General features: G+C 41.1%; 3 protein-coding genes across 3 annotated transcripts; 1 reads left to right on the forward strand and 2 right to left on the reverse strand.

Moving 5' to 3' along the window:
- Positions 1–72: 72 nt before the first annotated feature.
- Positions 73–1,703, forward strand: RpL18 (ribosomal protein L18). The gene is made up of 4 exons (XM_014348222.2): positions 73–139; positions 278–364; positions 843–1,049; positions 1,305–1,703. The coding sequence occupies exons 1-4, from the start codon at positions 137–139 to the stop codon at positions 1,572–1,574; spliced, it is 567 nt and encodes a 188-aa protein (XP_014203708.1). The 5' UTR covers positions 73–136; the 3' UTR covers positions 1,575–1,703.
- A 25-nt stretch (positions 1,704–1,728) lies between these two features.
- LOC106635927 (uncharacterized) lies at positions 1,729–4,034 on the reverse strand. Its single transcript, XM_014348119.2, has 10 exons — positions 4,017–4,034; positions 3,825–3,942; positions 3,620–3,723; positions 3,450–3,521; positions 3,268–3,368; positions 3,091–3,194; positions 2,605–3,025; positions 2,325–2,502; positions 2,050–2,249; positions 1,729–1,978 (listed from the first exon to the last, which is right to left on the reverse strand). The coding sequence occupies exons 1-10, from the start codon at positions 4,032–4,034 to the stop codon at positions 1,729–1,731; spliced, it is 1,566 nt and encodes a 521-aa protein (XP_014203605.2).
- Positions 4,035–5,937: 1,903 nt separating this feature from the next.
- Positions 5,938–25,411, reverse strand: HUWE1 (HECT, UBA and WWE domain containing E3 ubiquitin protein ligase 1). The gene is made up of 28 exons (XM_014348304.3): positions 24,913–25,411; positions 21,796–21,871; positions 21,483–21,701; positions 21,163–21,402; positions 20,804–21,091; positions 20,456–20,724; positions 20,107–20,383; positions 19,376–20,029; positions 18,046–19,275; positions 17,401–17,963; positions 17,081–17,318; positions 16,617–17,006; positions 13,752–16,528; positions 13,024–13,680; positions 12,679–12,944; positions 12,438–12,593; positions 12,223–12,363; positions 11,755–12,139; positions 11,057–11,663; positions 10,423–10,979; positions 10,154–10,330; positions 9,467–10,076; positions 8,014–9,385; positions 7,562–7,938; positions 7,354–7,487; positions 7,115–7,280; positions 6,845–7,035; positions 5,938–6,759 (listed from the first exon to the last, which is right to left on the reverse strand). Exons 2-28 carry the CDS (start codon positions 21,838–21,840, stop codon positions 6,657–6,659), a joined length of 13,089 nt encoding a protein of 4,362 aa, XP_014203790.2. The 5' UTR covers positions 21,841–21,871; positions 24,913–25,411; the 3' UTR covers positions 5,938–6,656.
- Between the last annotated feature and the right edge of the window lie 1,126 nt (positions 25,412–26,537).

A 26,537-nucleotide genomic window follows, 5' to 3' on the forward strand; every position in this document is an offset into this window, starting at 1 on the left:
CAGCGCGCGCGGCGCACTCAGGCGCATGCGTTAGCGACCGTTGCGCCGCTGCGTCCAAAAGTCGAAACTCCGTGCATAGTGTTGTGTTGGCCGTGGTCTTCGCATGTCCATCGGCTTCTTTTGGTAACGCGTCAAAATGGTGAGTGCTCGTGGCAAGATTGCGCGACCGTGGAATCCGCGCTGATAATGTCCAGGATGCGCCATCGGGTGTTACCCTGGTGACGTCCTGCTAGCTCGGACATCGGAGCAACTTGGCTAATTAAGATTTTCGTTTCAGGGTATCGACATCAACCACAAGCATGATCGCAAAGTGCGGCGCACCGAGCCGAAGTCCCAGGACGTCTACTTACGGCTTCTGGTCAAGGTATGTGCTTTAGGATGACTTGTTAAAGTATTCTCGTTCTCGTTGTTAATTACTTTAATTCAGAACTATACCCGGATTTTCGTGTGTGCGAGTCAAAATGCAATGTTATTGATAAACAAGCACAATTGAAGCTGTTGTGTTTGACTCCGATAATTGTAGGTTAGTTTCGCTGGACCATATACACGCGATTGTTTTGTGACAGTTTGATTCGATGGTCAAACTGTATGGATCTTGTATATCGTTTATTATTACATTTTTGTTGGCTGATTGCGAATCGCACTCTGTGTCTGAGATACGCCATTCTCTGATTCAATTTGAACGTTCGCTAGAGCAATGTCAGCTTCCTATTCAATCTTTCTGATCTATAGGAAAGGTAGTTATTCAAGCTGATACAAATTTAAAAATTTCTTATTCGCAATTGTAATACTACTGATTGTTAACATCACTAACAAAAACAAACTTTTATTCTATTGTGCAGCTGTACAGATACTTGGCAAGGAGAACTAACTCCAAGTTCAACAGAATCATCCTCAAGAGGCTTTTCATGAGTAAAATCCACCGTCCACCAATTTCCCTGGCCCGTGTTGTTAGGTTCATGAAGAAGCCCAAACGTGAAAACTGCACTGCTGTTGTTGTTGGCACAATTACAGACGATGCCAGGATCTTTGAGGTCCCAAAACTGACTGTAAGTTCTTTTTTAAAACAAATTTGACCACGCAAACTTTATTAACTACGTATATTAAAGCTCTAACACTTTAATATAAATTGCAATGTTTGCAATAATAATTCAATCTGCCTATTCAACCTCTCCGTTTATGTAAGAATGGTTGGCAAATTGATTGAAACAGTTTTCAACGTAATAACTTTATTATTACTACCCTTAACAACGTTATAATGTATTCACTGGCTCCACCATGAATGTTTAAACTTTTTTTTACAGGTATGCGCTCTCCGCGTGACTGAAAAAGCACGAGGCCGTATCTTGAAAGCTGGGGGTGAAATCATCACATTTGACCAGCTAGCTCTGCGGTCGCCAACCGGTCGCAAGACTGTTCTCATGCAAGGACGTCGTAACGCTCGCGAAGCCGTCAGGCACTTTGGACTTGCTCCTGGTGTGCCACACTCACACACGAAACCGCTCGTACGTTCGAAGGGACGAAAATTCGAGAGAGCGCGAGGTCGCAGAAGTAGCTGTGGTTACAAAAAGTAAATCTGTTTATATAATTGAAATAAAATCGGTATTCGCATAAGTTACGTTGTATTATTTTTGATACATTATTTTTTTTTAATTTAAAACCAACTTTTAAGTCAAAAAAAAAATAAATAGAGAAATACTTGAGTACTTTGTATTTTTAAGAGTCCGTCTATTGCTCCGGGACCTTATCACCCATTTCGCTAAAACCGTCACCCTCATAGCCCTCATATTCGAATTCTCCTTGTCCATCTTCATCCTCCGATGGGAGATCGTCTTCCAAGGCATCTTTTGGAAAATATTGCTCTGCTTCTTCAATTGCGACTTCCGGATTCTCGCTAACGTGATATGGTCCTATTCCGGCGAACGACAAGAACGCCTCAGGATTTTCTTTTTTAATGACAACAACAAAAACTTCGTAACTACGAAACATACAAAGTTATTACTGAGAAATTCATAATCGAGAAGTAGTAAACATTGACGAATTACGTACCCAGTCTTGTCTTTGTATTCATGTTCAAATCTCTCCATAAGTTTAGTAATGAATTTTGGATTGGGCAGACTGTCACGCTCGAAAATACCAAAAGACACAACGTCGTTCGCATAAGTGTTCAAAACCACTTTCAATTCTTTTTTCTTGGTACTGTCGTACTTGAAAACAGTTATTGGAATGTCTTCATCGGCCTCCTCGTACTTGAATGAAAAAATTTCCTCAAAATCACACGAACAAGTTAAAAGAAAGAAAGAAACGATAAAACTCATAACCACCGGATACGTTGAATCGACGTATTTTGAAAAAATATGTTTAAAAACGATAGCTCTGTTCCGTTGATTGATCGGTACCCATAGGACTGTCAACGTCATTAAGTTTTCTGCCACCTCCGATGTGACACTTTCTCCCTCCCTGTTGAAGTCTTGCACACTAGTCATATGTCGATGTACGAAGCTTGGAAAAAAGAAAAAAAACAATCGATTAACTACGTATTTTTTTACGATGCGGTGCAAATATATGTTGATGAAATATTCAAAATTAAATAAGAGGCGTTACCAGTCATCGATCATCGCGTCTGGCGAGAGCGGAACTCTCGGCTCGTTAAACAACAGATCGCACAAGTTAGCGTCCAGTTCCTCCTCCAACATCGTTCTACTGGACATTTTCAAGCGCATGCACAAACATGTCCCATCCGTAAGGAGGTGCTTAGTCAGTTCACAGAGGTCAAAGTCCGTCTCTTTTTGCAACTCGACCACGTCTTCTTCACTCAAGTGTTTCTTCACCTCCTGTTCGACGACGAAGTTACCGGGCAACAATTGATCCGTCAGTTCAACGTACGCGGGACTCGCTTTTTTGTCCCGCAAGTTTCCCTCCTCGTCCTTGAAGATCCAAGGGAAGAAAATCAAAAGGGTCTCGCGGCTGAGCGAAGCCACGTAGTGCTCGAGTCTCGCCTCGTACTTGGCTGTGGCTTTCGCCTCTGTTTGTGGAATATCAACCCTCGGTCAAATGGAAAAGGATGAAAAAAAAAAAATTTTTACGCACCGATTTTCGCAAGTGCTTCGGCTTCCCTGGCTCTCTTGGCCTCCATGAAGATCCGTGTTCTTTCAGCCTCCATTTCACAGATCTCGGACACTGGGATCGACAATCTAAACTCATCGCGTTATCCGTTAAACGAGGGAAACCACTGGATATTTCACGAGGGAGAAAAATCATACGCACTCGGGTTGCTCGTTGTTTTGTAACCGCTTGAGCTCTTTGGTCAACGTTTCGGTGAGCTTCGGGCAATTAGCTCCGAATAAGATGTTTATCATCATGCCGTCCTGCAAGCAGAAAATAAAATCAATCAAATCCAATAATTATGTTTTTTATCTTACCATCGAGAGACGAGGTGTCAAACTCACGCGAATGAACATCCACGCGGGCTCGCTTTTTCCTCGGAAACGCGTCAAGGAAGATATTTCGTCGCATCGAGCCTTGGGACGATTAATTACCATTTTAATACATGCGTTGACATATTATACATATAGTTTTATTTTACCAAAAAATATTTGCATGTATTCGATGGATTTACCGTAGCATAACTGAGGTCGTCCCCGCCGATTTCCATTTTGATCTTTTTGAGAATACTGACCATGCCGGTGCACGGACCACTCCATTCGCAGTAAACGTCGACGACTAACGGACAAATCGCATATTACATAAACACACATCGTTTACTTACTCGTTAAATTGTTTTTTTTCTTTATGAAAAAAAAAAAAAAGGAACTAATCCGTACGGACTAATCCCGGCCGTTCCAATATCTTGTTCCAGTCCTCGTCGTTGGCCACATCGGTTTGCAAAGCTGCCGCTCCGCCTTTTTTCGTCATTTTCTTGCCTTTGCTCTGTAGAGCTCCCTACATTATAAACAAATTCCATTGTTATTCGGATGAATTAATTTTTCTTTTCTTTATTTTTTTACGAGCATTACCCTTCTTCGAGCCAACATATTGGTCGTTTCAAACGCGAGGTGCACGGAGGAGGCACGTGAGTCCGCGGGAGTCTCGATATTAATGAAATAAGGGAGCGAAGAAGCCAGCGGGGATGCAAAAAGGAGTAATAAAACGTACGAGTCTCGAGACATCCTCGTAACATATACATGGCGATCGCGAACACGCAAAGTGGCTTCGAGCGACTATATACAATATACTGTGTCACTACCCCCGTGCAGTCTATATTATAGAGAAGGTAATAATCGCCCCCCCCCCCCTGGAACGGTAATTATATTGCAATTTGAGCGCTACCGGTAAGTTTAACCGTGGCTCCAAGTATACATGTGCAGCTATTAAGGATTTCTAATTTTCTTGCGGGCAAGTAGGTAGATGAGGAAAATTGTCGCGTGGAACTAAACTTGTCTCGCGTGTTTTGCAAGTCTCGTGACTTGAGAATTTCCTTTTTTTTTTTTTTTCTTCCTCAGATGACATAAGCAACGACAGTTGCGTGCGAAACGTCGAAACTAACAAGGGATGAAGTATATGATCACTGTCGATGCTGCTTGCCTTACTAATTTATCACTGCTTACAAGGGGGTAAGTGTGTATGCACTTTTATGCCGTGCAAGGGATTCGAGTATATTTCGGAGGTTGTTAAACTTATTGAATATCCAGAACGGATGGAAAATTACTTAATTGCAGCTTAGTCGATTTGCTATTTTAAATAGCGAACCACATTTTAGGAAATTATACTCGATGGGATTCGCGTGAGCTGTTTTCATTTTTCCCACAAATCGCGTATCTCCTCGATATTTAATTAATTCTAAGTATATTGAGAATTACCTGTGAAATGGGGTCTCTTCAAATAACCATCGTCGATCGCCGTCAATTTCAATTATTCCAAGAAACGTTGATGTTTAACATTTAATATTAGAGAAGAGTAGCTAGCGTGTTGTCAAGGTGATCCTTCAAACAATCGTTGGGTCTTGGTTGTGTTGTTATTGTCCGCCAATTTTTCATAAGTACATGAAGTTTCAAAAAGAAAATTTAGCACCAACACTTTCGTGACTCAAGATTAGTTTTTCCGATAATTTACAATAAAATTCTGATGTATAGACTTGTACGAGTTTTTGATTGATAATATACAATTTGGCATCTTATTTCAAAGTGAATAATTTTTAAAACATTAGAGTTTATCGAGTCATAAATCTCTAATAATGCACTTTAGTAATATGTAATATTTTTGACTAAAGTACTACTGTTTTATCCGCACGATGTTTGAAAATGTATTTCGAATGTTACATCGGATTAATTCCATGACAACAAATGACTTTTTTCTTTAAATTTTACAGGTAGTAAAATTGAGTTTCTGTAGGGGAAAACGCAAATTATAAAAAAAAAAAAAAAAAAAAAAAAGAAAGGAAAAACTATTTTGAAATGAAATGTATTGAGAAAATAAGTAAAATGAAATTAATGTGAAATTGTTTGAAAAAATTAGTTTATGTAATAAAACAACATTACTGCTCAACTTTTTTTTTTTATAAGAAATACAACGTATAATTTTTTTATTTGAGCGATTCCTAAGCAATAATTCCCTAACAATGTCGAAAGGAGCCTCTTACAACGTTTGCTCCCTCGTGAGATTTACTGATGTCTTCTTGAGTCGTGGCTATGTGTATCTGTTTAACTGTAAACTTTATTTACTTAAATTTTTAAGGAGAATTACACTTCATTTTTAACATCACATTTCGGTTAAAATTATTTTAATTAAAAATTACCAATATAATCAATAAAAATTAGAATTATTAATACTAATAATTTACAATCATACATAACGCTCACAAGAAAAGATGAGATGAAGATTTTACATTGCGATCTCGTCGACTTATTGTTTTTGGCTCTCACAAAATTTTGTCTGTCGCTCACACTATTTTTTTTTTTTTTTTTTTGTCACATTATACGCGGTCGTGTAAAACTTTAAAGAAATTCATTTATCATTCTATGTTCCATTCACACGCATTGTTAACTATATGCAAACTAAGTATTAAATATATGAGCTTGCAATATATCACCAAGGATTTATTCTCGAGGACTGTGTATTACAATCTTGATCACTTTGGATCTTTTTTTTTTATAGCTCCTTCAAATAGAAATCTTATCTTATAGTCTTATGTGATTAAACTTAGTTTATCTCTCCTGTTCTGTTTTGCAGGGAATTATCGTTAAGTTCCTCGAATTTCTCTGTCTCTGTATTTCATACACATTCTTTCTTTTCCTTTAAGAATTTTTCAATAAAATAAACTCTAAGTAGAGTATTTTTTTTTTCTTTTCTCTCTCTTCCTTTTTTTAAAGACATCTTCAATAATTACACCGTAGTCGTATATATGTTTACACATGTATATACATATATATGTACATTGTAGTATATGTATATACACGTGTGGATTATATATGCATGTACATTACTTCCATTTTTTATTAATTTTTTCTTTTTTTTTGCGAATTCGATTGAGAATCAAGCACAGTTCATATTTGTTACAGCACGCAAGTATATAATTTACTTCGTCCAATAGGCAGAGGCAACACATTACAGATAACAAATTTACGACGTAAAATGTCCTTAAATGTCTTAGTAAAAATTTACGCGAATCCAAATCCTTCGCTGCACTCGTGGATAGCCTTCAGCAAATTACTGCGCAGTTTGTCGTAAGTCTCATACACCGGCAAGTCCAGTTGATTGAAACTGCAATTCAAAACGTTTGTTAAAGTCAATAAAACTCTTTTTATTATTCTATACTCGTTTTATAGTCATTAGTGTGGAATCGTACCATGTGTGAGCTGATGGCAGCCGATCTGTAGATCGGTCATCACGATGGATTTGGAACTTTTGCACTCCGTTCATGCCTTCCAGAGCACCGAAACCTTGAAGGGGAACCTTTGAAGTTCCAGTGACAAATTGTAAGAACTTGGCTCTATCGGCCTGATCGAAACCTCGCAATGCACGCCAGAACCATTGAATCTATTTCAAATGAAGTTAATAAGCATGTTAACTTATCGATATGCTTTAGATGCGACAAAGCGAAAACAAAACTCTGTACCTGTAACGATGTTGGACTGTATTTGTGATATTCCGTGTTAGCTTTGAGATCTTCGATATCGACGTTTGGTAAACCACTAATCAATAATTCTAACTCTTGCTCGTTGAAAATGGAAATGAGACGTTTAGGAATAATATCGTAAAATCCTTCCAAGAATGAAGTGAGCCTGTAAAAATAATGTTCAAATGATTTGTGATCTATTTATTTAAATAATAATTTATCCCGAATAGTTGACTTACTGTTGACGAATGGCTCCAGTCATTTTCATTTGACAAACTAATCTAATGTACTCGAGTTTGTTGTCTTCAGTGACAATAATATTTCGTCCATTAGGAATCAAATCACGTATATCATTGACTCCAAATTCGTTTACCTGTAATATTAATAACGTTTACTAAAAAAACATTAAAAAGCTAATGGCATCAGTTGAAAAATATTTATACGTACCTCAGTCGAGAAGGTCAGCTCGTAGCCTAGGTTCACGATATTATTTTCAGTTAAATATACAAGGCCTTGGTAGAAACTATAATCCTCGCTTTCCATGTCTGTGTGTTTTACAAGGATTCCAAGTATATGTTTGTAGAAGCTACGAGTGAAGTAGCATTCGAGCAGTTTATTGTCGTAAATGGCCTTGGCAATTACCCGACCGACAAATTTATAGTAACACAGATGGTTAGGATTACAGTGAGAGGAGGAGTTTATCATGTAAGTCACTCTATCACCAGGGCTAACAGTAAATAGAGCGTACATGGGATTGAAGATTTCTCTTGATATGATGACGTACCACTCCCGCAGTAGTCCACCTGCATCTTGACCTTCTTCGCCTGTAATTTAATTAATCAATTAATGTTTGCTTGTAACACGAACATAATAAGTAAGAATAGTTTGCTTATACTGACCTTCAAATACAATATAGAAGCGATTTTTCCACTCGTCAGCTGTTCTTCGGTGAAGTTCTCTGAATGAATCCTCAAACACACAACTGCGACGCACGTGAACGGCAAGTTCTTCCCTGCGAATACCTTCGTCCATTCGTTCTAATTCGGTTCTAAAGTACCGTCGCTTGACATCGAAATCTAAAACCCTCGTGTGATCCACTAGCACAGAGAATGGACCATCTGCTAAGTGAGTAGTGGTTTGCCGAAGTATCTGATTTAAGACTGTTCTGTGTGTTTCGGCAAATTTAAGGAACTTGAGCTGATCCGGCGGTAAGGCCTTGTGCACGGTCGTTGAATTGGCATCCCACGTGTGAGAAGAAGGAGCAACAGCAGCGCCTGCGGCATCTGCGCTGCTGACATTTGCGGTCGCGTTTGTTGTCTGAGCCTCTGGTTGCTGTGTCTGAGCTGTTGTTGCCGCTGCTGTGTCAGTCGCGGTTGCTGGTGTTGCAGTTACTACAGGAGTTGCTCCAGATACGTTGTTACCCGCATAAATGGGCGAGACTGGTGCGATTTCCGAGGCGATTTCGACGCTTTCGGTATTGTTATCGTTGTTCTGCTCACGTGACGTGCTCGATGACGAGTGCACGAGGAAGAAGGCCTCGACGGCTGGCTGCAACACGAGAACCGCGTGATGATCGGGTGTGTGTTCCAACTCAAGTAGGCAGGCACTCAACGTCTCCCATAAGTTGTCGAGAACCAAGCTTTCACTGAGCAGAGGCAAAGACTTGTCATCCTCGACGCTCGAACTTGATTGCTTCGACGTTGACTCCATGGGAGTAGATTGTGAACCAGTTGCGGAAAGGGTTGGAGTTGACGCCTGGGTAGTATCCATTGCTATGGCATCTGTATCAGCAACAGCCTCATGACCAGTTGATTCGGCACTGCCGCCCAACGGCGCAGTCTCCATGGCTGTATCTGCGGCTAGTACGGCTGGAGCTTCAACATTAGCCGTAGTCGCGGTGGCAGTTTCCGTGGCTGCCTTACTGTTGGCGTGGCGCACGGCTTCTCTTATCTGCACTATCACTTTGAGGATACGAAGGAAGAAGGCTTGACTAGACGTTTTACTGACAAGCGTTCCCATGGACGGCAACTGCAAATCACCTCCAGCCTTCAATTTTGTGGACGCTACGATGACGACGTTGTCATTCGTGAACCTATCTTGAAGTACGCCTTTACTCGATCCACTACTGTTACTTGAATGCTGTTCTTCCATTAATGAGTTTCTCCTCTTGTACTCCCGATTCAGTACTCGCAGTTCCACCATCAAGTCATTAATGTGCTCGCACACCATGTTTGCTAGTTCCATTGCGCCTTCCAGCAGTAATTTTAAAATCTGAAAAAAATCCAAATGTTTAAATGATTTGACAACGAAACAAAAAACGAGAAAATTTGTGAAATTGAGTAAACATTTTACCAGCTGTCGTGTGGGATCGGGACAATGAGACAGATTCAGTAATAAAGCGGTTGCATCTTCGAGACCCTCTTCTGAACAGCTCTTACTTGTTAGAACTTGAACAGCGAGTCTAATGTGGCTTTCGGGAGCAGATAGACTAGAGTCTTTGCTGATCTCGGTTTTTTTATTTTTGTTTGTTGATTCGGGGCGTCGACTCGGATTTACCTCAGTCAGGCCTATTGATATCAAAGATAACAATCGTAGGAGCTTATCCGTCAGTTGACTACTACGTTTTATCACCGACCAACTGAGCATTGAGATCAATTGACCGAAAGAGGATGCCTCAAACGACACAACCGATTGTTCAAGCTCAGCTCCCAAATTCGTTGTCGAGTGTGTACGAGCTACGGATTTTCCTTTTTTAGAGGCACTAGACGCGTCGAGACGCAGCAGCATGTCCCAGAAGTCTGGGGCATCACTTTTACCAGGCTTGGCTAAGACTTTTGATTTGGCACCTGTCTCTTCTTTAATCAACGGTTCTTTTTCCTTTTCTTCGGTTTCTTTCGATTTTATTGGAACGAAATATCCCGGGAAGCTCTTTGCAAGAGATACCATAAGCTCAAGCGTGTGCCTAAAATCAAATAAATACGTACAGATAATTTTAGTTTAGTTTCAAATGACGTAATACTTCAATGCATCGTATGTTACCTGCAAACAGTAGGAGCAGCTTGTGGATGAATCGTTATGTTATGACCTTGTCTTTCTGATTTTTTACCTCCGTGTCTTGTTATGTGGAATACATTTGCTTTACAGCCTAATGCAGCATCAATACTTATATTCAGCCAAGATTGCGTATTATTCTTCGTGTCCATAGCTTTAGGTGAACTATCAAAACAATAAATAATCCAAATACTCAATGATCAACTTGCTAAAAAAATTAAATAAAAAATATTGAACCATAAAAATCAGTATCTTACCAGTAATCAATGCTGGAATGAGGAGTTCCTTTCTTTTTAAGCTTGCCGCTAAAATCTCCAAAAGCATCTTTATTTTCCTCATTACTCCTTTCCATGATGTTAAGCAACGCTTTGACGATCCATTCCCTAGTGCTACCGTGATAGCACAGATTCCTGATGACTCTGTGAAGTCTTAGAGTGTTGATTTTTGGCTCATCAATGAACAATAATACGAGCAAACAAGCCGTTGACTCGTGATCGAGTAACTGCCTTCCTCGCATTCGTAAGTTATTGGCTCCAGCGCCTTGATAATTCAAAGCTGCGTCACCCCGATTATTGTACGAGCTCCAGTGAGACCTCTGGCCCACTGCGTGAATCGAATATCTATGACCTCTTCCTCTGCCAGAAGTCCTTAAAATGCTCGAGAGCGCGGCATTGCCTTGACTTACGTGACTGAAGAACCGTTCTTGCATTATGTGCCTGTTACGTGCCTCCCATTCTCTTCTCAAGTTTTGCGCTTCTTGCGCAAGATCTGGTGGGAGCACAGAAATTTGAGATTCTTCCATATCCGTAAGGATCTGTGAACAATCAATTGTAGACATAAAAATACACTTCAAACATATGATTTTCAAAATTTTATAAGTTTTTAAAATACCGCTTGACGAAGCGAAGGTTGCAGATTTTGGAAGAATGCAGCGGCATCAACGGGATCCTCAGGATTCGCAGAGGCGGCAGCATGTCGTTGCTGTTCAAGTCGCTGCTGTGCCAGGACTTCCTCTTGAATAGCAAGTGGCAGAGCAGCGAGGAATTCGGGGTTGACTTCAGCGGGACCCGATAACTCTTCAACAATTGCCGTTTGAGCTCTCTGCCTGATGCGCTGGAGCCGCAGTTGTTCAGCTATCACCTCGTCACGCATTTCATCAGGAAGCGCGGCCAAGAATGAGGGATCTACGCCATCCAAGAACGGCTCCTGAGATTGGGAGGCTCGTGGTTGCCGAGGTGTTTCTTGCGACGCTGTTGGTTCAGATGCGGATGCTTGATCTTGCTCCGAGGTACATACTGCAGACGGCGCGGGTACTGCTGGAGCCACGGCAACTTCGCCTACTGTTTCTGCGTCGTTCAACGTGTCCGACTGAGAAGTATTGTCTTCTCGAGGAGCTTCTGGTTGAGCGGTAGACTGCTGTTGTTCTGCCTGAGGTAATTGAGAAGCATTCGCGACTGGTGGAGCAGGCAAACTTGATTCTTGATCCGTTATATTAGCACTAGAAAGTGTGTTTTACATACATATTTAGAATACAAGTTCTTTCTTGACAACTACATTCGAAGGAAAATACAGGTACAAGCTGCACTTACTTTCTTTCATTGTTAGCTGCGGCATTGTCTTCAGTAAGTAACCTTCTTATCCAATCAATAGGTAACGTGCCCTCTCCTCGAATCGTGTCACTGCTACCTGAGCTCTGACTAAAATCAACAAGTTCGGATGGAGGCCACGATTCTGAATTCTCAGCCACTAAAGAATCTTCCGGACGTCTGTCCGATTGTTGCTGTTGTTGTTGCCTTTGAATTCTCGACACTTCTGAAGCAGCTGATGAAAGCACCGAATTGACAAAAGTTTCAGCAATGTGAGTAGCCGCACTAAGTGCCGATGCTTGAGATAATTGTGACTCTCTATTTTCATTCGGTTGCTCATCATTTGGATGGGCAGGACGATCTTCTTCATCCGCTACTTCCATTTCACCTGTAGAGAACCAAATGGATAAGATAATTTTGACTGATGAATTTTTTTTTTTTTTTTTTTTCATGATGAAAAAACACAGTTACCAATTAGTTCTTCATCGGTATTCAGCTCTTGTCGAACAGCTTCGACAACAGCTTCAACAGCAGCTATCAGTTGTCTAGAATTGACAGATGTTGATGGAGTGGCTACTTGACTCTCTGTCGGGGGTGTGTTAGACGCTTCATCTATTTTGGATTAAATAACGTTAGAAAAATACATAAAAACTCACGAGTGAAATAAAATAATAATTACAACATACTTTCAGCAGTATTTGTGCTAGTACTAGTTTTGGCATCCTTGTTCTTCTCTGCTTCTTTTTGAGCAGTTTCTTGTTGTTTCTTAAGCTTCTCTTTTCTCTCTGCTAGTTCAGCATTTCTGTGTTTCTCCAAACCAGGAATCAACTTGTATACAACACCTAAGCAAATTTTTCGAGGTAAAATTGAAGTACATTTTGTGTTTTGGTTGAAATTTTAGTTTTGTAGTATTAATTTGTAACGAACCAACGCAACAGTCTGGTTGAGAATCTCCATCTAGCAGTCTGCTCTCTTCGATCCACCAATGCAACGCTGTAGGAATATTGTTTAAAGTTGCAGCAAGACTTGGACCAAATAAGTAACCTGATTGGTCCACCAAATCAAACGACTCGTCATCTTGATTAGTCATAATCCCAAGTCCATTATCCATGACGACGACTCGAGTATCTCGAACACTTGCGAGTATCTGGCTAGCAGCCAGTGGAAGTGATTGTGCCGCTGGGCCTAGTAATCTGTCAAAATACACATATAATTAGCCACAAAATTACATCAACGGTGCATTCCATTAATGCAGAAATATAATTAAAATACCTTTGTAATATTACAGGCGGGTTTGAATGTCTGGAATTGGAAAGGTGAACCCTATATCCTCGTGCGGTCATAGACCTTCTGGAACGATTGCCATCAAGCAAAGAGCTCTCCGTGATTAATCTTGGGTGAGAATGAAGGTCACCCTGATCAGATGCCAATCGACTAAGATTTAATGTGAACGAGGGATTACTGTTCCAACCCAAGCTCTGTCTGGAGGTAGACATTGGAGCGTTTAAGTCAGGGCTGTCAAAATTGTGCTGGATCATGACGACGTTGCTACTGTCACGATCAGATGCAGGCACCATCCGTAACAAATCATCGCCCACGTCGTGGTAAAATTGTATCCCTTCTTCCTCGTAATTCGATGGCTCTTCCTCTTCATCCTCTTCTTCATCGTTGTCATCGCCATCATCTTCCTCCTCCTCCTCTCCATCGTCGTCGTCCTGTACATCGTCCTCGTTATCATCCGAGGGATTACTATCGGAGTCCGAATCGGAACTCATCAAATCCTCCGTAGTATCACGTGTGGGATCGAAATCACCTTCGCCGTCACGCATACGGGAAATAACGAGACTGTCACCTTCAATATCCATTGGCCGATGTGATCGTGAAGTCGGTTCTTCCGACACGGCGGAGGGATCCCTGGAAAATAAGACACTACTTGATTATAGAGAATGTGTTTAAGTCTAGTAAAGAATGGGACGCAAATGTTGTGAATCGATGTTTACCTTTCGAGCAGTTGATCCATGATGTCTTCCAGAACGGCTACATCGCCCTCTTCGTGTTGTTGACTTTCCGAGGTCGGCTCGAGACTTTCCGCGTTGACGGAGATGTCGTGTTCGGTGTTCTCCGCATCTTCGTTGGTTTCCTCGCCCACGGCATTTGTCGCGCCAGATGTAGTTGTACCACTTTGTTCTCCAACGGGCTCCTCTTGCGTGCTTCGGGTCTTAGGCTTCGGAAATCTGTTGTTGGGTGGTCCGGCCGCAGGTTGGTTAATTATTCGCGATAACGTCTCCAAAGGTTTAAGTGCCGCATTGATGGTGGCGGCCATGTTTGGACTCGACAGGTCCAGACTGTGGGGTATCTTGGCCAAGTCAGTGATGATGCCCTTCTTCAGCATTATTCTAACAACGTAGTTGACATTTGTGTATTGGTTAACTTTGAGGGATCCGCGCATCGTCGTGTGCGTGGTGAGCGGACAACTGTCTATCATCGTCGAAATGAGTCCAATGAGCAGCTGAAGCTGAGCGTGCTTTTCCGAGCTTTCTGGCAGCGCTAAGGTGCGCAAAAGCGCGGCTTTAACTTCCGACACCAAAGTGTTTTGAGCCTCGGGCGAGTGGTTACACGAAGCAAGTGCAGCAATGAGCAACCGAGCCGTGCTACTACACTGACGGTCACTCGCGTTCTCGACTGGCAACAGGCGGTCCAGCACGAAAGCTAATGCTGTAGTGTCTTCCTGGATCATTTCGCTTTGGCGAGCTCGGTAAGTGTACTCGGTGATAAGGTTTGCAATACAGCCATACGAGCGTACTGCTTCGGCGAGTATCTTAAGAATCGCAGACTTGGGCAGCAGAGGCTTTTTTGATTCTTCCGACTCGATTTTACTGTTGTTGCCAACATCCGTGCACATGTTTAGAGGTATAATTTGAGAAACTTGATCATTGTCGTCCAAAGGATCATTAACAGCCGAAGCAGTAGTCGCATTGCCTCTACTAAGTAGGAGTCTAGAAGACGAGGCCGTACTCGTAGAAGAGGTTGCATTACTGCTTGTCGCGCCAGCGCTGCTCTTTTTCTCGGGGCTGCTAGAGGCTGGTGAAGTCGTAGTGCTATCTTCCGGCAATACCGGTACGGGTTTTATCAGAGCATTCAACAGCTCGTGAATAACATTCACTGATACTTCTTCAGCCATAGGTAATGACGGAGAAACAGCCTGAGGAAGTGCTTTCACGATCAGCCGATTATCCTCGTCATCCCGCTTGAGCGCGCTGATATCCACTCTAAGGATGTTTTCGCAGACTTTGTGATAGACTTCCGGATTACGGCAAACGGCACTGCTTATTTGGCGTGTCATAAATAGAATCTCTTTGTACGGCGGTGGTATGTTGCTTTGAGTACGCGAGCGAACGACTTTCTCCATGGCCAACCCGAGCGTTAGGGGTTCCTCGAGAGTGTGCCTTATCAACAACGTGCTTAAGGTGACAGAGCCAATGAAGCTGCTAACTTGAGTCATGTCGAGTAGGAGCTTTACACCGCCTTCTTTAACAAAGATTTCAGCGTTCTTGTAATCGCGCGTCAATCTGAGGCACACCTTCATTAGTGCGTGTAAAGCATCACGATCTACAGGTATAGCCAAAAGCTTAACGCAAGCGCGCACTATACTAGGTGTGATGTTGGGATCTAGTCCTTGAATCGAATAGTTCCGCTTTTCCTCGGAGTTTACAGGCAAAGTAGCTACGACATTAGTAGCAGTGGCGCCGCTGCCATTACTACCATCTTCGGTATCCATGTTGGTATCGGGAATGGCGACAGCCGTGGCCGTGATATTTTCTGCCGTTTCTTCGTTTTTTCGGAAGCTCCTGGTGATAGGCCTACGATTATCACTATCCTCGTTCACTTGTGTCATACATGAAAACGTAATAAGGTAGCGACGTCGAGCACAACTTATGCGCACGGTTGACTCGCCAGCCCAATAGGCTTTGTCAATCACTCGATTGTTGGTATTCGAATAGGGCGTCCACTTGCCCGAACTAAGATCGAACCATTTCCATGTGCCATTTGTAACTCTGTGCATGAGTAATTTACGTTGCGTTAATATTGCAACCTTTTCCAATCGATCGATGAGCAGCAAAAGTGGAGCAAGCCACTTGGGTGTTTTTGATAACTGTGGTGCAACATCTTTAGCTGTCGCGTCTTTAACGGTTGTATCGTTTGAGCTCTTGCTTTTAATAGCCGTGAGCGGCGCCTCGCTTGCCACGAGTAGATTGACAAGTTTGTTGAGCAAACCGCACTGTTCGACTATGAAAGCGCAGGGTTCGCGCATTTCCTGGAAGTTGCCTTCAAAGAAAAGGGTGTAAAGATAAATGCGACCTGCAACCTTGTTGGCTTCCTCACACTCCACTAGCCGGGTGCCTGCGTTTTCATCTTGCGATACAGAAATTGTATGCAAATGGTCAACGAGATCACCGATTTCCATTATCAATTGTTTCAGTATTTTGTCGCGCCATTCCGTGCCGTTGCGTTTCGCGATGGTTACCAACAAATCACGTATCCGGTAAACTGTATCAGGCATCTGATCCAGTAAATTGAGACACTGGGTGAGAGCAGTTTTTGTGAACTCATCAATGATCATGCTCGTTTCGCGAATCTGTTCTTCGGTACTGAGAGTCTCTGGTTTTTGTGGGGTCGATTCATCGAGTGACATAGCAATTGCTTGCATCACTTGGTCCTCATCACCCATTTCTAGATCCATTATGCCTTGGCCATTGATGTCAACTCCGGATACATCCTGATTTAAAAAAAATAGGATACGTGTAAGACGTCAAACGAGTCTACATGGCATTTTGATTATTAATTTAGATAATAAATATACGTACCGCTCTTCTAGAAGTAGCTGGATTCGTGAGGAGGTAATCGGTAGCTTGTTCAACACTAAGAGTGTGCAGTAAAGCTTCGATACAATGATTTCTGCTAAATCCCATATCCATGAGCTGTCTCAATTGTTCTGCGTTGACATCAGCATCTGGTTCACGCTCAGCTGGTCCAGGGCGGCTAGATGGAGCAGCAGTAGTAGCAACAGCAGCAGCGGTTCCACCACTACTTGCAGTTGTTGTGTCAGTTGACTCTTGTTTTTCCGTTCGTTCTTTAATAATTTTTTCCCCTTGCAAAATAAATCTTAAAATTGAAAGAATCGACTCGGTCATTCGCGGTCCATAATTTTTCAGCGGTTTCTTGCCCCACATAAGCATAACAGCCTTGAAAGCTCGCTAAAAATCATAAATTATTGTAATAAAACTTCGATAAAAAAAAAAAATGTTTACGAAACAAGTGTTGATGTTACCTTCTGAATGTCAATGAGGTACTTTACAGGGTCAAATGATTCGTATGCTTTATAAATGCCCGTGCACTTTGTGGAAACTACATGGGGAGAATCCAGAATAGCTTTGGGGTTAACCATTTTCTCTAAGAGCATTAACCAAACGTCTAGAAACTCTCCCGTTCGGTCTGGTAAGTTTGGATGCTCAAGACCTTCGTTTACATCAAATTGACCTCCACCAGTAAGAGCCCACTCAAAAGTTCTGTTGTCATAGTATTCAAGCATTAAATATTTAATATCGAAATATTTTGCGGATAATAAAAGAAGAAAAGAAAAAAACTTACGAAAAAAAGGCATTTTGTCCTCCTAGTTTGACGAATTTTTGGAGCATAAGATGATAGGGATATCGCTTTTCATCAAAGAGCATGGGCGAGGTGAAACCAACCGAGCATATTAGGAAGGTTAACTTAAACTTGGGCACCGGCGATGGTGGTAGCTTATCGTACAACAAGCCTCGCATGAGCAGACAATTTAAAGCTGTAGCTACACTTTGAGCAGCCTGTGAAGGCGGAGTAGGAACAGGAGGCAATTGTTGACCGCGCCTCTGCTTTGCAGCCGATCCCATGCAAAGCTTTACAAACAGTCCGAATAGTTCAGCTAAAGCACGACCAAGTCGTGATGCAGCTGCTAGCAACGGTCTGATGTACTTTGGCTGGTGAACGTTGATAGATGTACGTTCAGGTCCAGTCACTGTACCAGTACTCGTGCTTGCTTTGTTTTCGTCCACTTCCATTGAGACTGGTGGAGGATCTGTGCTCAAAGCTTCCATGGCGGTGGTCATGCCGTTACTGCTCAAGTCCGTTGCCGTTGTCGACGCCGGCCAAGTAGACGCATCATTTTCATTTTGCTGTTAAAACAATGTAACATTAAATATGATACAACTAAAATCCGGTAAAAAGTATATAGCTTGGATTAACAAACGCGCGTACTTTAATTTCCGGTGGTACTAATTTTTCCAGATCTTCTTTGCCGAAATCGCCACCTGTTGGGATGCTGTTGTCGTTGCATAGTGCCATTAATACCGTACTTTCCCAGACAAGAGACATGTAAAGTTCCGACAGTCCCTTGAGAACCGTGAGACCGAGCTCTGATCCCCAATGGTTCATCGACAAATTGCGAATCTCTGACTGACTGGTTCGACATACATGAACAAACATAACAACGTAACCGTGGGTCGCGTTCATGGCGTGCAGCAATGGAGTTGCCTTATCACTGACAAAAGCCGTATCGATACTAGGTGCGTTAGCCAACTCTTGCACCAGCGCTGAGCTACATGGTGGTAGCATGTGGTGATTTAGAGGTTTAAGTAACTCGAGGACGTCGTTGAGTTGCTGCAATCCAGTCTTTAGGACCAAAGGTTCATGTGCCAAATTGAGAATGCTCTTGCAAACAGAGGCAACGGGCTGAGCAGCCTGAGTTACCGGGTAATCCACGGGCAAGTTTGGCAACCCGAGTATGGAGAGCAATGGAACTAAGCCTTTTTGCGCAACGAATTCCCGACAATGGTCATCGGTCGAGTTGTTACTGAGAATTGCATCAACAAGCTTCATCACGTTGTATATGTAGTCAAGGAGGGCGATTGGTGTTTTTTCGCGGGGCTGAGGTGGGGGTCCAGACTGGGCAGGAGAGGGCGAAGGAGAGAGTTGATCCTCCCTTTGTGGATGCGAGCTTGTGCTTGCCTCTTCTTCGTCTTCATCCTCCTCGTCACTGCTACTACCACCACCAGCACTGGTATTGCCACTAGCATCACCCACACCCACACCAACCGACTGACCGCTTGTTTGTCGGCTCGTCAAATTGTTATGCGAAAGAGAGCTTTTTGTTTGATTAGTCGCTTGCCAACACACGTATCGCGGATCACATCCTAGAACGCAGAGCTCTTGGAGAAGCTTCACAATCGCGGCCATTGCATCTGTCTTGAGACTCGGTTGGTGGCGCATCAACTCGTCCATGGAATTACCAAAATTCGTGGCGGTATCTCCGAGTGGATCGGCTCCGCGACGTCGACGCATAGCCGATAAGTAGACGGGTGACAAAAGAACTTTGAAAATTCGCTCAAAGGGCTGACGTCTCATAAACGACGCAAGACCGCGCTGATTCAGGCACAGTGCACTGAACACATTGGGCAGTGAACCGAGGACTTCCCGTGTTGCTGGTACCTGGTAATAAAAGAAAAGAAAAAAAAAAAAAAATCATGTGAACACACTTTGTATAAACTATGTTTATTTGTGATGTAAAAAAGCGTTATTTTAAACTTACATCCTTATTTAACAGAGCGTGTAATACAACATCAGTCAATCCATTGTCTTGAAGAGTTGACAAAAGAGATGGTTCTTGAAATACATAAACTGTAACGACGTCGGTGGCAAGCAAAAACAAAGATGGCCCGTAATACTCAGAATTGCTGATTATGTGCTTCAAAGAGCATGGCAGTGTTCCTTCCATAACATGTCGTATACTATCTGAGAACATAGGATCTTGAATGGTTTTTTTTAGAAAATTGAGCATCGACTTGAGCAGTGCAGCTCGTTGGGGTAGACACATTTTGCCATTTTTTGCGGGACAATAAGTCTGGACAGTTTGCTTGGTTTTGGTCTTGGAACTAGTCGTGGTATTTTCGTCTTCGGACAATTCCATTTGATTAGGGGACTCCTCGCGATCATCCCCGGTTTCGTTCGTACGTTGCGACGCGTTGGAGCTCGAATTTGCTGACTCCTCTGCAACTGATGCTTCTTGTTGCTGAGCCTCTGGCACATCGATTTCCGGCTCGATTTCAAAAGGCTGTTCTTTACGACAAACGTTAACTTCCATGTCGAGTCGTTTGATGAAACTCGCCAAACCGCTGTGAGCTTGGAATCCTTGCATGTCAATGTTTGTTATTAAATCTATAACCCTTACAGCTCTAGTGACGAACTAAAACAATGACAAAATTGTAAAAAAGTAATTCAATATGATATACCCCTTGAATATAATTTTTTGCTTATACGTACAGTAATGTGTTCCAACTCTTTATTAGGCCAGTTGAACACCTTCAAGAGACTTTCCATCATACCACAGCTGACGAGCGCTTCGCCACCGGCTTCGTAGTTAGCGAGGTGATAAAGAAAACTAAAAAGCGCTGTAGCGAGCTGTAGTGGAAAGGGTTGCCCGTCCGACTGTGGTGACGTTAACGACGTTATACATGATCGCACGAGGACTGGAAGGAAACCGTGATATGAACTAGCACCCGTGACATCGATTATCACTTTCAATCGAGAACCAGCTTTTCTAAAAACAGAATATTCGATTTAAATACGCATGCTAACGGTTGTTACGTATTTTTAGAGTGTAAGTATATACTTGGGTTGATGCGGGTTACGATCCATATGGATTATACTCGTGAGTGTTCGCAGTGCTGCCGCTCGTAGCTCAACAAGATGCGAATGAGGAAGTTCAAGGAGTTCTACCAGTTCTTCGAGGAGTCCAGCGTGGATGAAACTATGCGCGTCTTGGAGAGCATTGCTGTGTACAAGGACAGAGAGAGCTTGCAGCCTAGTTTGGATGCATTGCAAGCGCCGACGATAGTCTGAAAAGCTGTGAGCTAATCTTATGTGTGTGAAAAGAGCCACCTGAAAAAAATAATGTACTCAAGTTGTAATGTTACGAAAAAAATTAATTTAAAAACCGAAGAGTGAATTCTGGCAGTACCTGTCGGTCCTGAGGTACATTATAAACTTTCAACAAGTCATTCATTATGTGCGCAGGGGTTTTGCCGAGTTTATCTATATTTTCGATGTGTATATATGTTAAAAGATTTGTCTGAGCAGTCTTTTTGGCGCTACCACTACCAGTGGTACCACTGGACGTATCTGAAGCTGAAGGACTTTCAGCATAAAATTCAAAGTGTAACGTTGTCGCACTCACGGGGAAAGGCTTTTCCGGGTGTTCCGCACAACAGTCTGCTAGGCCAAAACCGTTTTCTTTGCCACCCCAACTCTAAAAAACCAAAGAAAAGTATTTAAGTTTCCGTAACGAAATTTCTGTCAACTATAATTTCCATTACATACCTCTGCTAAATGATTCAGCCGACTAAGTACAGCTTGTCTTTTATCGCTACTTAATCTTGAGATAAAATTACTTCGTTTACTAAACATGTACAGAAGTTTCAGAACCCCAAGGACCACATGCATGTCACAACTGGACAGCAAAGTGACGAGATGTTCCATACTATTATACAAGTGTCGTGAAAAAGAGTGCTCTATTAGCAATGTAGTAAAATGAAGAACCCATAGTAACAATTCTTTTGCCTGAAAGAAAAAAAATCAAGAATCAACAAATATTTAATATTTTAAGTACAATGGACAAAATTTTCAGTTGAGCAGTGTACCTCTCTGTTTTGAGGAAGATCACAGGCTAGTTCCCAGGGATTATCTGGACTCTTGGTAGCTGCCTCTTCTAGAACACTATCAGTGAGATCTAAAACATCGATCCAATGTAACAACTCGCATTTTCCAAAAGTCCAAGCATCTATTTTCTTTAACTCTTCTAGCAATTCAGAGTGTGAGCAAGAGCGCAGTTTGCTTATCAAGGCTTGGCACTCTGGTGGCTAAAATTAAACGTAATTTTTGTTGTTAATTGAGACACAACCTTGTTTAAATCGCGAAAAATTACAAGGTACCACTATGAGAATGATCACTCACCACTTCAAACATGCACTTTTTCAGATTACTCCTGTCGATCTTCATTTTGATTGCGTGTTTTTCAGAAAGTTAAAGCCTGTAAATAAACAGAAGTAACGATATTAAAAACGTCAACAGTTGTGAACTGGAGGTCATGAAGATAGAAGTAAACATTTTATTTCGGGAGGGGAGAGCCACAGAAATGAATCGGAAACTAAAATTGACTACTTATACTATCGCGTAAGACGATAAAAAGAGAAAACACAAATTGTTGGAAAAAATACATACATATTTTGCGAAATTTTAATTTCTCCCGTTTGTGCTCTTCCTCCTTTTCTCTTAAAAAAGAGGTATTATTTTGGCACGTTAGCGGATGACTGATGGCAAGTTTGCTCTCTTGGTCTTGCAAAAAACGAACTCTTTTAATTCTATCTCGAACTTTTACTTACAAACACACAAAAACTGTCGTCAACCCCGTGCAGTCCGACAATGCTCAAGGCTGAAATCAACAGTCATGTTTTTCAAATCGCTCCAAAGTAAGTACATACACGAGAGAAGAAACGGATGACGAAAAGTTGTTTGAAAAACGAATAAGCAACGAATATACAAGTTCAAGGATTAATTATTAAAGTGCAGATTTTTTTTCTCGCGCAAACTGCAAAGTCACTCCTAACCTCGCCGTGTGCCAGACAAGAGGGAGAGAGAGAGAGAGAGAGAGTCCATAGACTAATAATCACCTTTACACGCGCACCAAAGAAGGAACGAGAGAGATAAAAAGAGACAATATGCTATGCCATTGTAACAGACAATGTGGTGAAAAAGCGGTGACGACAAATCAAAAGGAGCCAACAGAGATTTACACGGAAGCTCAACGGAGGAACTCTCTGGGGGCAAGCAACTCGGCGTCTCTTCCGAAAAACTTGTTCCATCCGTGTGCTGCAGCTGCTGCTCCCTTTTCCTTTCCTCTTTCTTTCTCTTTCTCTCTGCTTGCTCGCGCGCTCTCTCTTTCTCTATACACTACTATATCTATGTATGTGCTGTTGCTGATATTTATACGCGCACACTTGCATACATTTACACTTATACTTATGGGTGAGTTTGCGGACGTAAAAATAAGAAATGAGAAATTGAGAAGGTTTATTCTCCCTTAAGTACATTCGATATCGAACAATGGATTTTGCGAGATAGGCAACAATAAAAAAGAAAAATTATCAAACCTAACCTTTTGATTTTGCACTCGTAAAAGCTGTAGTGCGTGTATACACATACTTATTGAAGAGAAAAGTAAATTATGCCACTGTTGTACTTACATGCTATGGATACGCAGATAATAAGAAACTCCAAATTTTTATCCTGAAAATCCTTTTAATCGTCGAGCAAAAAATCAAGACTCCCAACGTATGTAGGTATTTACTTTACAGAAACTGTGAACATTTTACACGCTAGAAGAATATTTCTTCACTATCATGTCATTAAAATAGATAATGAGTAAAAACTGTTAATAGGTTTACACGTAGTTCGAAGCTAGAACATTCTAATGATTGGATTTTAATGAATAACTTAATCGTTTTACAAACTTTGGACTCGCAAAGCGTTACAGTTCCAAGTATTAACGTAAGTAACATATATAACGGGAAAAACAAAGGAGCACATCCACGATGAAATAAATATACATAGATATACTTTTAGGTATATAGAAACAGAAGTAAAAAGATATACATGCAGCGTGTATAATACTTGCACGAATCAGAGCGTGATAGAAAAAAAAAAAAAAAAAAAAACCATTAAGTAGCGCTGTTTTGGATACAGTAGCTAATACGATTGACGTGAACGCAGTTCGTGAGGAACTATGAAAGTTTCGATGAAATTTAAGCGTGGGTTTATCAAATAGAAGACGCTTGATGAACACAATTTTATTAGAAAAGGAAAGCAGTAGTATTGTTCCATAATAGTTTGAACAATTAAAAAAGTTATCCAAAAATATTCAGACACTATATTATGTACATTACATTTTGTAACCAATTGATCAAAGAGAGCGTAATTTGTAATTTCTTTATAGGCATGGAAAAAAAAAATTTTTAGATTTAGTCAAAGTCTATTATCTACACCTTACGCAGCTCTTTTTTCTGCTAATATAAAAGTTCTATTGCTTATTTTTTGTTTGGCTTCAAAGCAGTGTTTAGATTGATTATACATACTATTGTATTGAGTAAGTATTCACCATCACCAAAGCTTTATTTCAGCTTCACAATTAGAAACGGCATAAGTGGAATAAGCAACGAGAGATGCAAAGAAACACGATACAACCAGGCTTGATTCAACAAAAAATGTTTAAACGATTGATTCCAAAAAACTTTTATACATACAGTTAACAACTCCTAATAATGACACTATAAGTATATGACGTTTATCTTGAAATGTCATGGCAAGTTACCTGTACAAGAGATAACTTAGGATTAGGAATATCCTAAATGAAACTACCTAGAGTACTACATACCCATGTAGATAATCGTACATGCATCAATTTAAATATTTCTTAAACTTTATACTACCCAAGTATTGTTTCTTTATTTCACAAATTGCAGATCATAGTAAACAGGTGATGTAAATTTTTACTGCGAGTACGAAAAAAAAAAGTAGCTCTAATTTAATCTGTGCATACATTTTGTTAAGGGGAAGAAAAAAAAATATTACTTGATCTCGCACAAAAGAATCTCATATACTTGTACTCATGTCAGTATATGCATTCTAATCTGAGTGCCAGGCTTGTAGGTATGACATTTCCTGAATCTCCTTAATTTATTATATATACCGTCAAATCCGCAAATATTGAAGAAGAGGAACGAAAAGAAAAAAAACAGCTCTCTGGATACATAGGTACGTGCGGAACGAGGGGGCAACTGCAATTTTTGCAAAAAAAAACATACAAGTTTAACATTAAAGAATGAGCCTAGAAACAGAAGAAAGATATGTGTATAATATCTGACTATGCGAGAAAGAATTCTCTTCATAAAAAGGTTCTCTCCTTACTCCTGGCAAAAGGTACGTCTGCACGAACGATCAGGTATGTTAAGCGCGATCATCAAGGAGGAGGATAATAGGAGAGCAGCAGAGAGAGCTGCTAAACTAAAGACTTACAGTGTATTGACCTTGGTGATGTTCTCGGGTTCGTGGAGTTTCAGCGCCGAGGAACAAGTCTTTTTCGCTGGCGCTCAGAACTTTCGAAAGTCGTGAAACCGGACGAAGCGCTCAGAATAAGCACGAGCATCGCGCTTCGTGTGCTTTGACACACACACATCAAACTCCGGCCCCTCGGGGCTCGGGGCTCTTCTTCACGACTTCACGATTATTGCACGATGCTCTCGAATCGTCCTTCAATAACACGAGCTAACCCCAACACTGCCTCTTTGTTCGTGTGTTGTCTTCAACGATTTTTACCTTGGCGGTGAGGCTATGATTAATAATTTGTTAACCACTTAGCCTAAAAATGTACTGCGCTCAGTTTTCTTTCGATACACCACGTAACACGATTACCCACACAACAAATATTCAACGTTTTAACGTTGTTGCAAGTTGCGACTGGTCTCTCAGGGATTTTCCACAGTACTCTATAAGTCTGTTCTCTGTAGTAGAGGAGAAGTACAGAGTCTGTGTCTGTAGTGCTTTTTGAGCTCTGTCAGCTCAGGGCTCAGGGTCCGTACCATACTTAGGTATAACTTTTTTTGCTTTGCAGGCCTATGTTATAACATAGTAATAGGCCGATGTACTGAAAAATAGTTACGTGGTACAACCCCTGTGTAGTGTGTATAGTTGTCGTAGGTAGGTACCTACTTAATGCGTATTGCTGTCAATGCTGTCTCTTGCAGTAACTTAGAATGACCTCCTCGTTTCATTTTTTTAAGTTCGTAGTTCGTTGTCTAGTTGGAATGTAGCGACAGTCGACACACAACAGCGGTCTCAAAGGTTCCTAGTAATCCTCTAGTTCCTATATAATATATGTTCGCGCGAAATTTCAAAAATTCACTTGAACCTAACCCGGAGCCTTTCATCTCATATAACCCTTCTGTAATTATAATATATATATATTAAATATATCCCAAAATCTTTAATCACGTAACCTTATAACTAAGTACGGAGATTACAATAATACCATCATGGGGCAGTCACATGATTTTTCAGTCATTTAAGCATTTTCTCCTTTTCATGTTATTAGATTGTAGTTATATACTTACGTTTTATGATTTATTATTATGATTGTATTAAAGTATGAAATAACCCTATTTTTTTACTGAGGGTGCAGTAAATTAGTACCCTAAAAAAAGTAAAAAAAAAGAACGAAAATTTGAACTTATTGGATCATTCTACTCCAATCACTCTTTTTTATCAGATGGGATCATTCAAGTGCCGTTTTCATGGGCCCTATTTTTTAGAGCATCTAGCGCGGATTCTATTACGTCTTGATCTTGTGTGACAGAAAATTAGAAAAAACAAGTGCTGTTTATTAATCATACGGGCATAAACGTCTAATTTTTAAACCTGAAAGAGTTGTACTTGTTCATTTTTGGCGTCTTGTTAGTCTTGTAGCCGAAAATTAAACACATTCGACTAAATAATTTTGTCCACAAAAATTGCCACTATAGACTACCTTACCAACAGTTGTTATTTATCATCTGGGTGACTGAAACGCTGAACACACTGGTATTCATGAAAATCGACCTTAAGTACTTAGCGTATATATGTGCAGTGTTTTTCTAATTTAAAAG

Source organism: Copidosoma floridanum, unplaced genomic scaffold (assembly GCF_036245765.1).
Source record: "Copidosoma floridanum isolate Cflo_tuat_1 unplaced genomic scaffold, Cflo_Japanese_pri ptg000009l, whole genome shotgun sequence".
Taxonomy (NCBI): domain Eukaryota; kingdom Metazoa; phylum Arthropoda; class Insecta; order Hymenoptera; family Encyrtidae; genus Copidosoma; species Copidosoma floridanum.

Excerpts from the sequence above, each read along its gene's own strand:
- RpL18 (XM_014348222.2), top strand. Across the intron at positions 365-842 it reads ACTTACGGCTTCTGGTCAAG|CTGTACAGATACTTGGCAAG; the intron begins GTATGTGCTTTA and ends TCTATTGTGCAG. Across the intron at positions 1,050-1,304 it reads TTGAGGTCCCAAAACTGACT|GTATGCGCTCTCCGCGTGAC; the intron begins GTAAGTTCTTTT and ends TTTTTTTTACAG.
- LOC106635927 (XM_014348119.2), bottom strand. Across the intron at positions 3,522-3,619 it reads ACGACCTCAGTTATGCTACG|GCTCGATGCGACGAAATATC; the intron begins GTAAATCCATCG and ends AATCGTCCCAAG. Across the intron at positions 2,503-2,604 it reads GACGCGATGATCGATGACTG|CTTCGTACATCGACATATGA; the intron begins GTAACGCCTCTT and ends CTTTTTTCCAAG.
- HUWE1 (XM_014348304.3), bottom strand. The coding sequence starts at position 21,840 with ATGAAGATCGACAGGAGTAATCTGAAAAAGTGCATGTTTGAAGTG. Across the intron at positions 21,403-21,482 it reads ATCTTCCTCAAAACAGAGAG|GCAAAAGAATTGTTACTATG; the intron begins GTACACTGCTCA and ends TTTTTCTTTCAG. Across the intron at positions 12,945-13,023 it reads CCGCCTGTAATATTACAAAG|ATTACTAGGCCCAGCGGCAC; the intron begins GTATTTTAATTA and ends GTATTTTGACAG.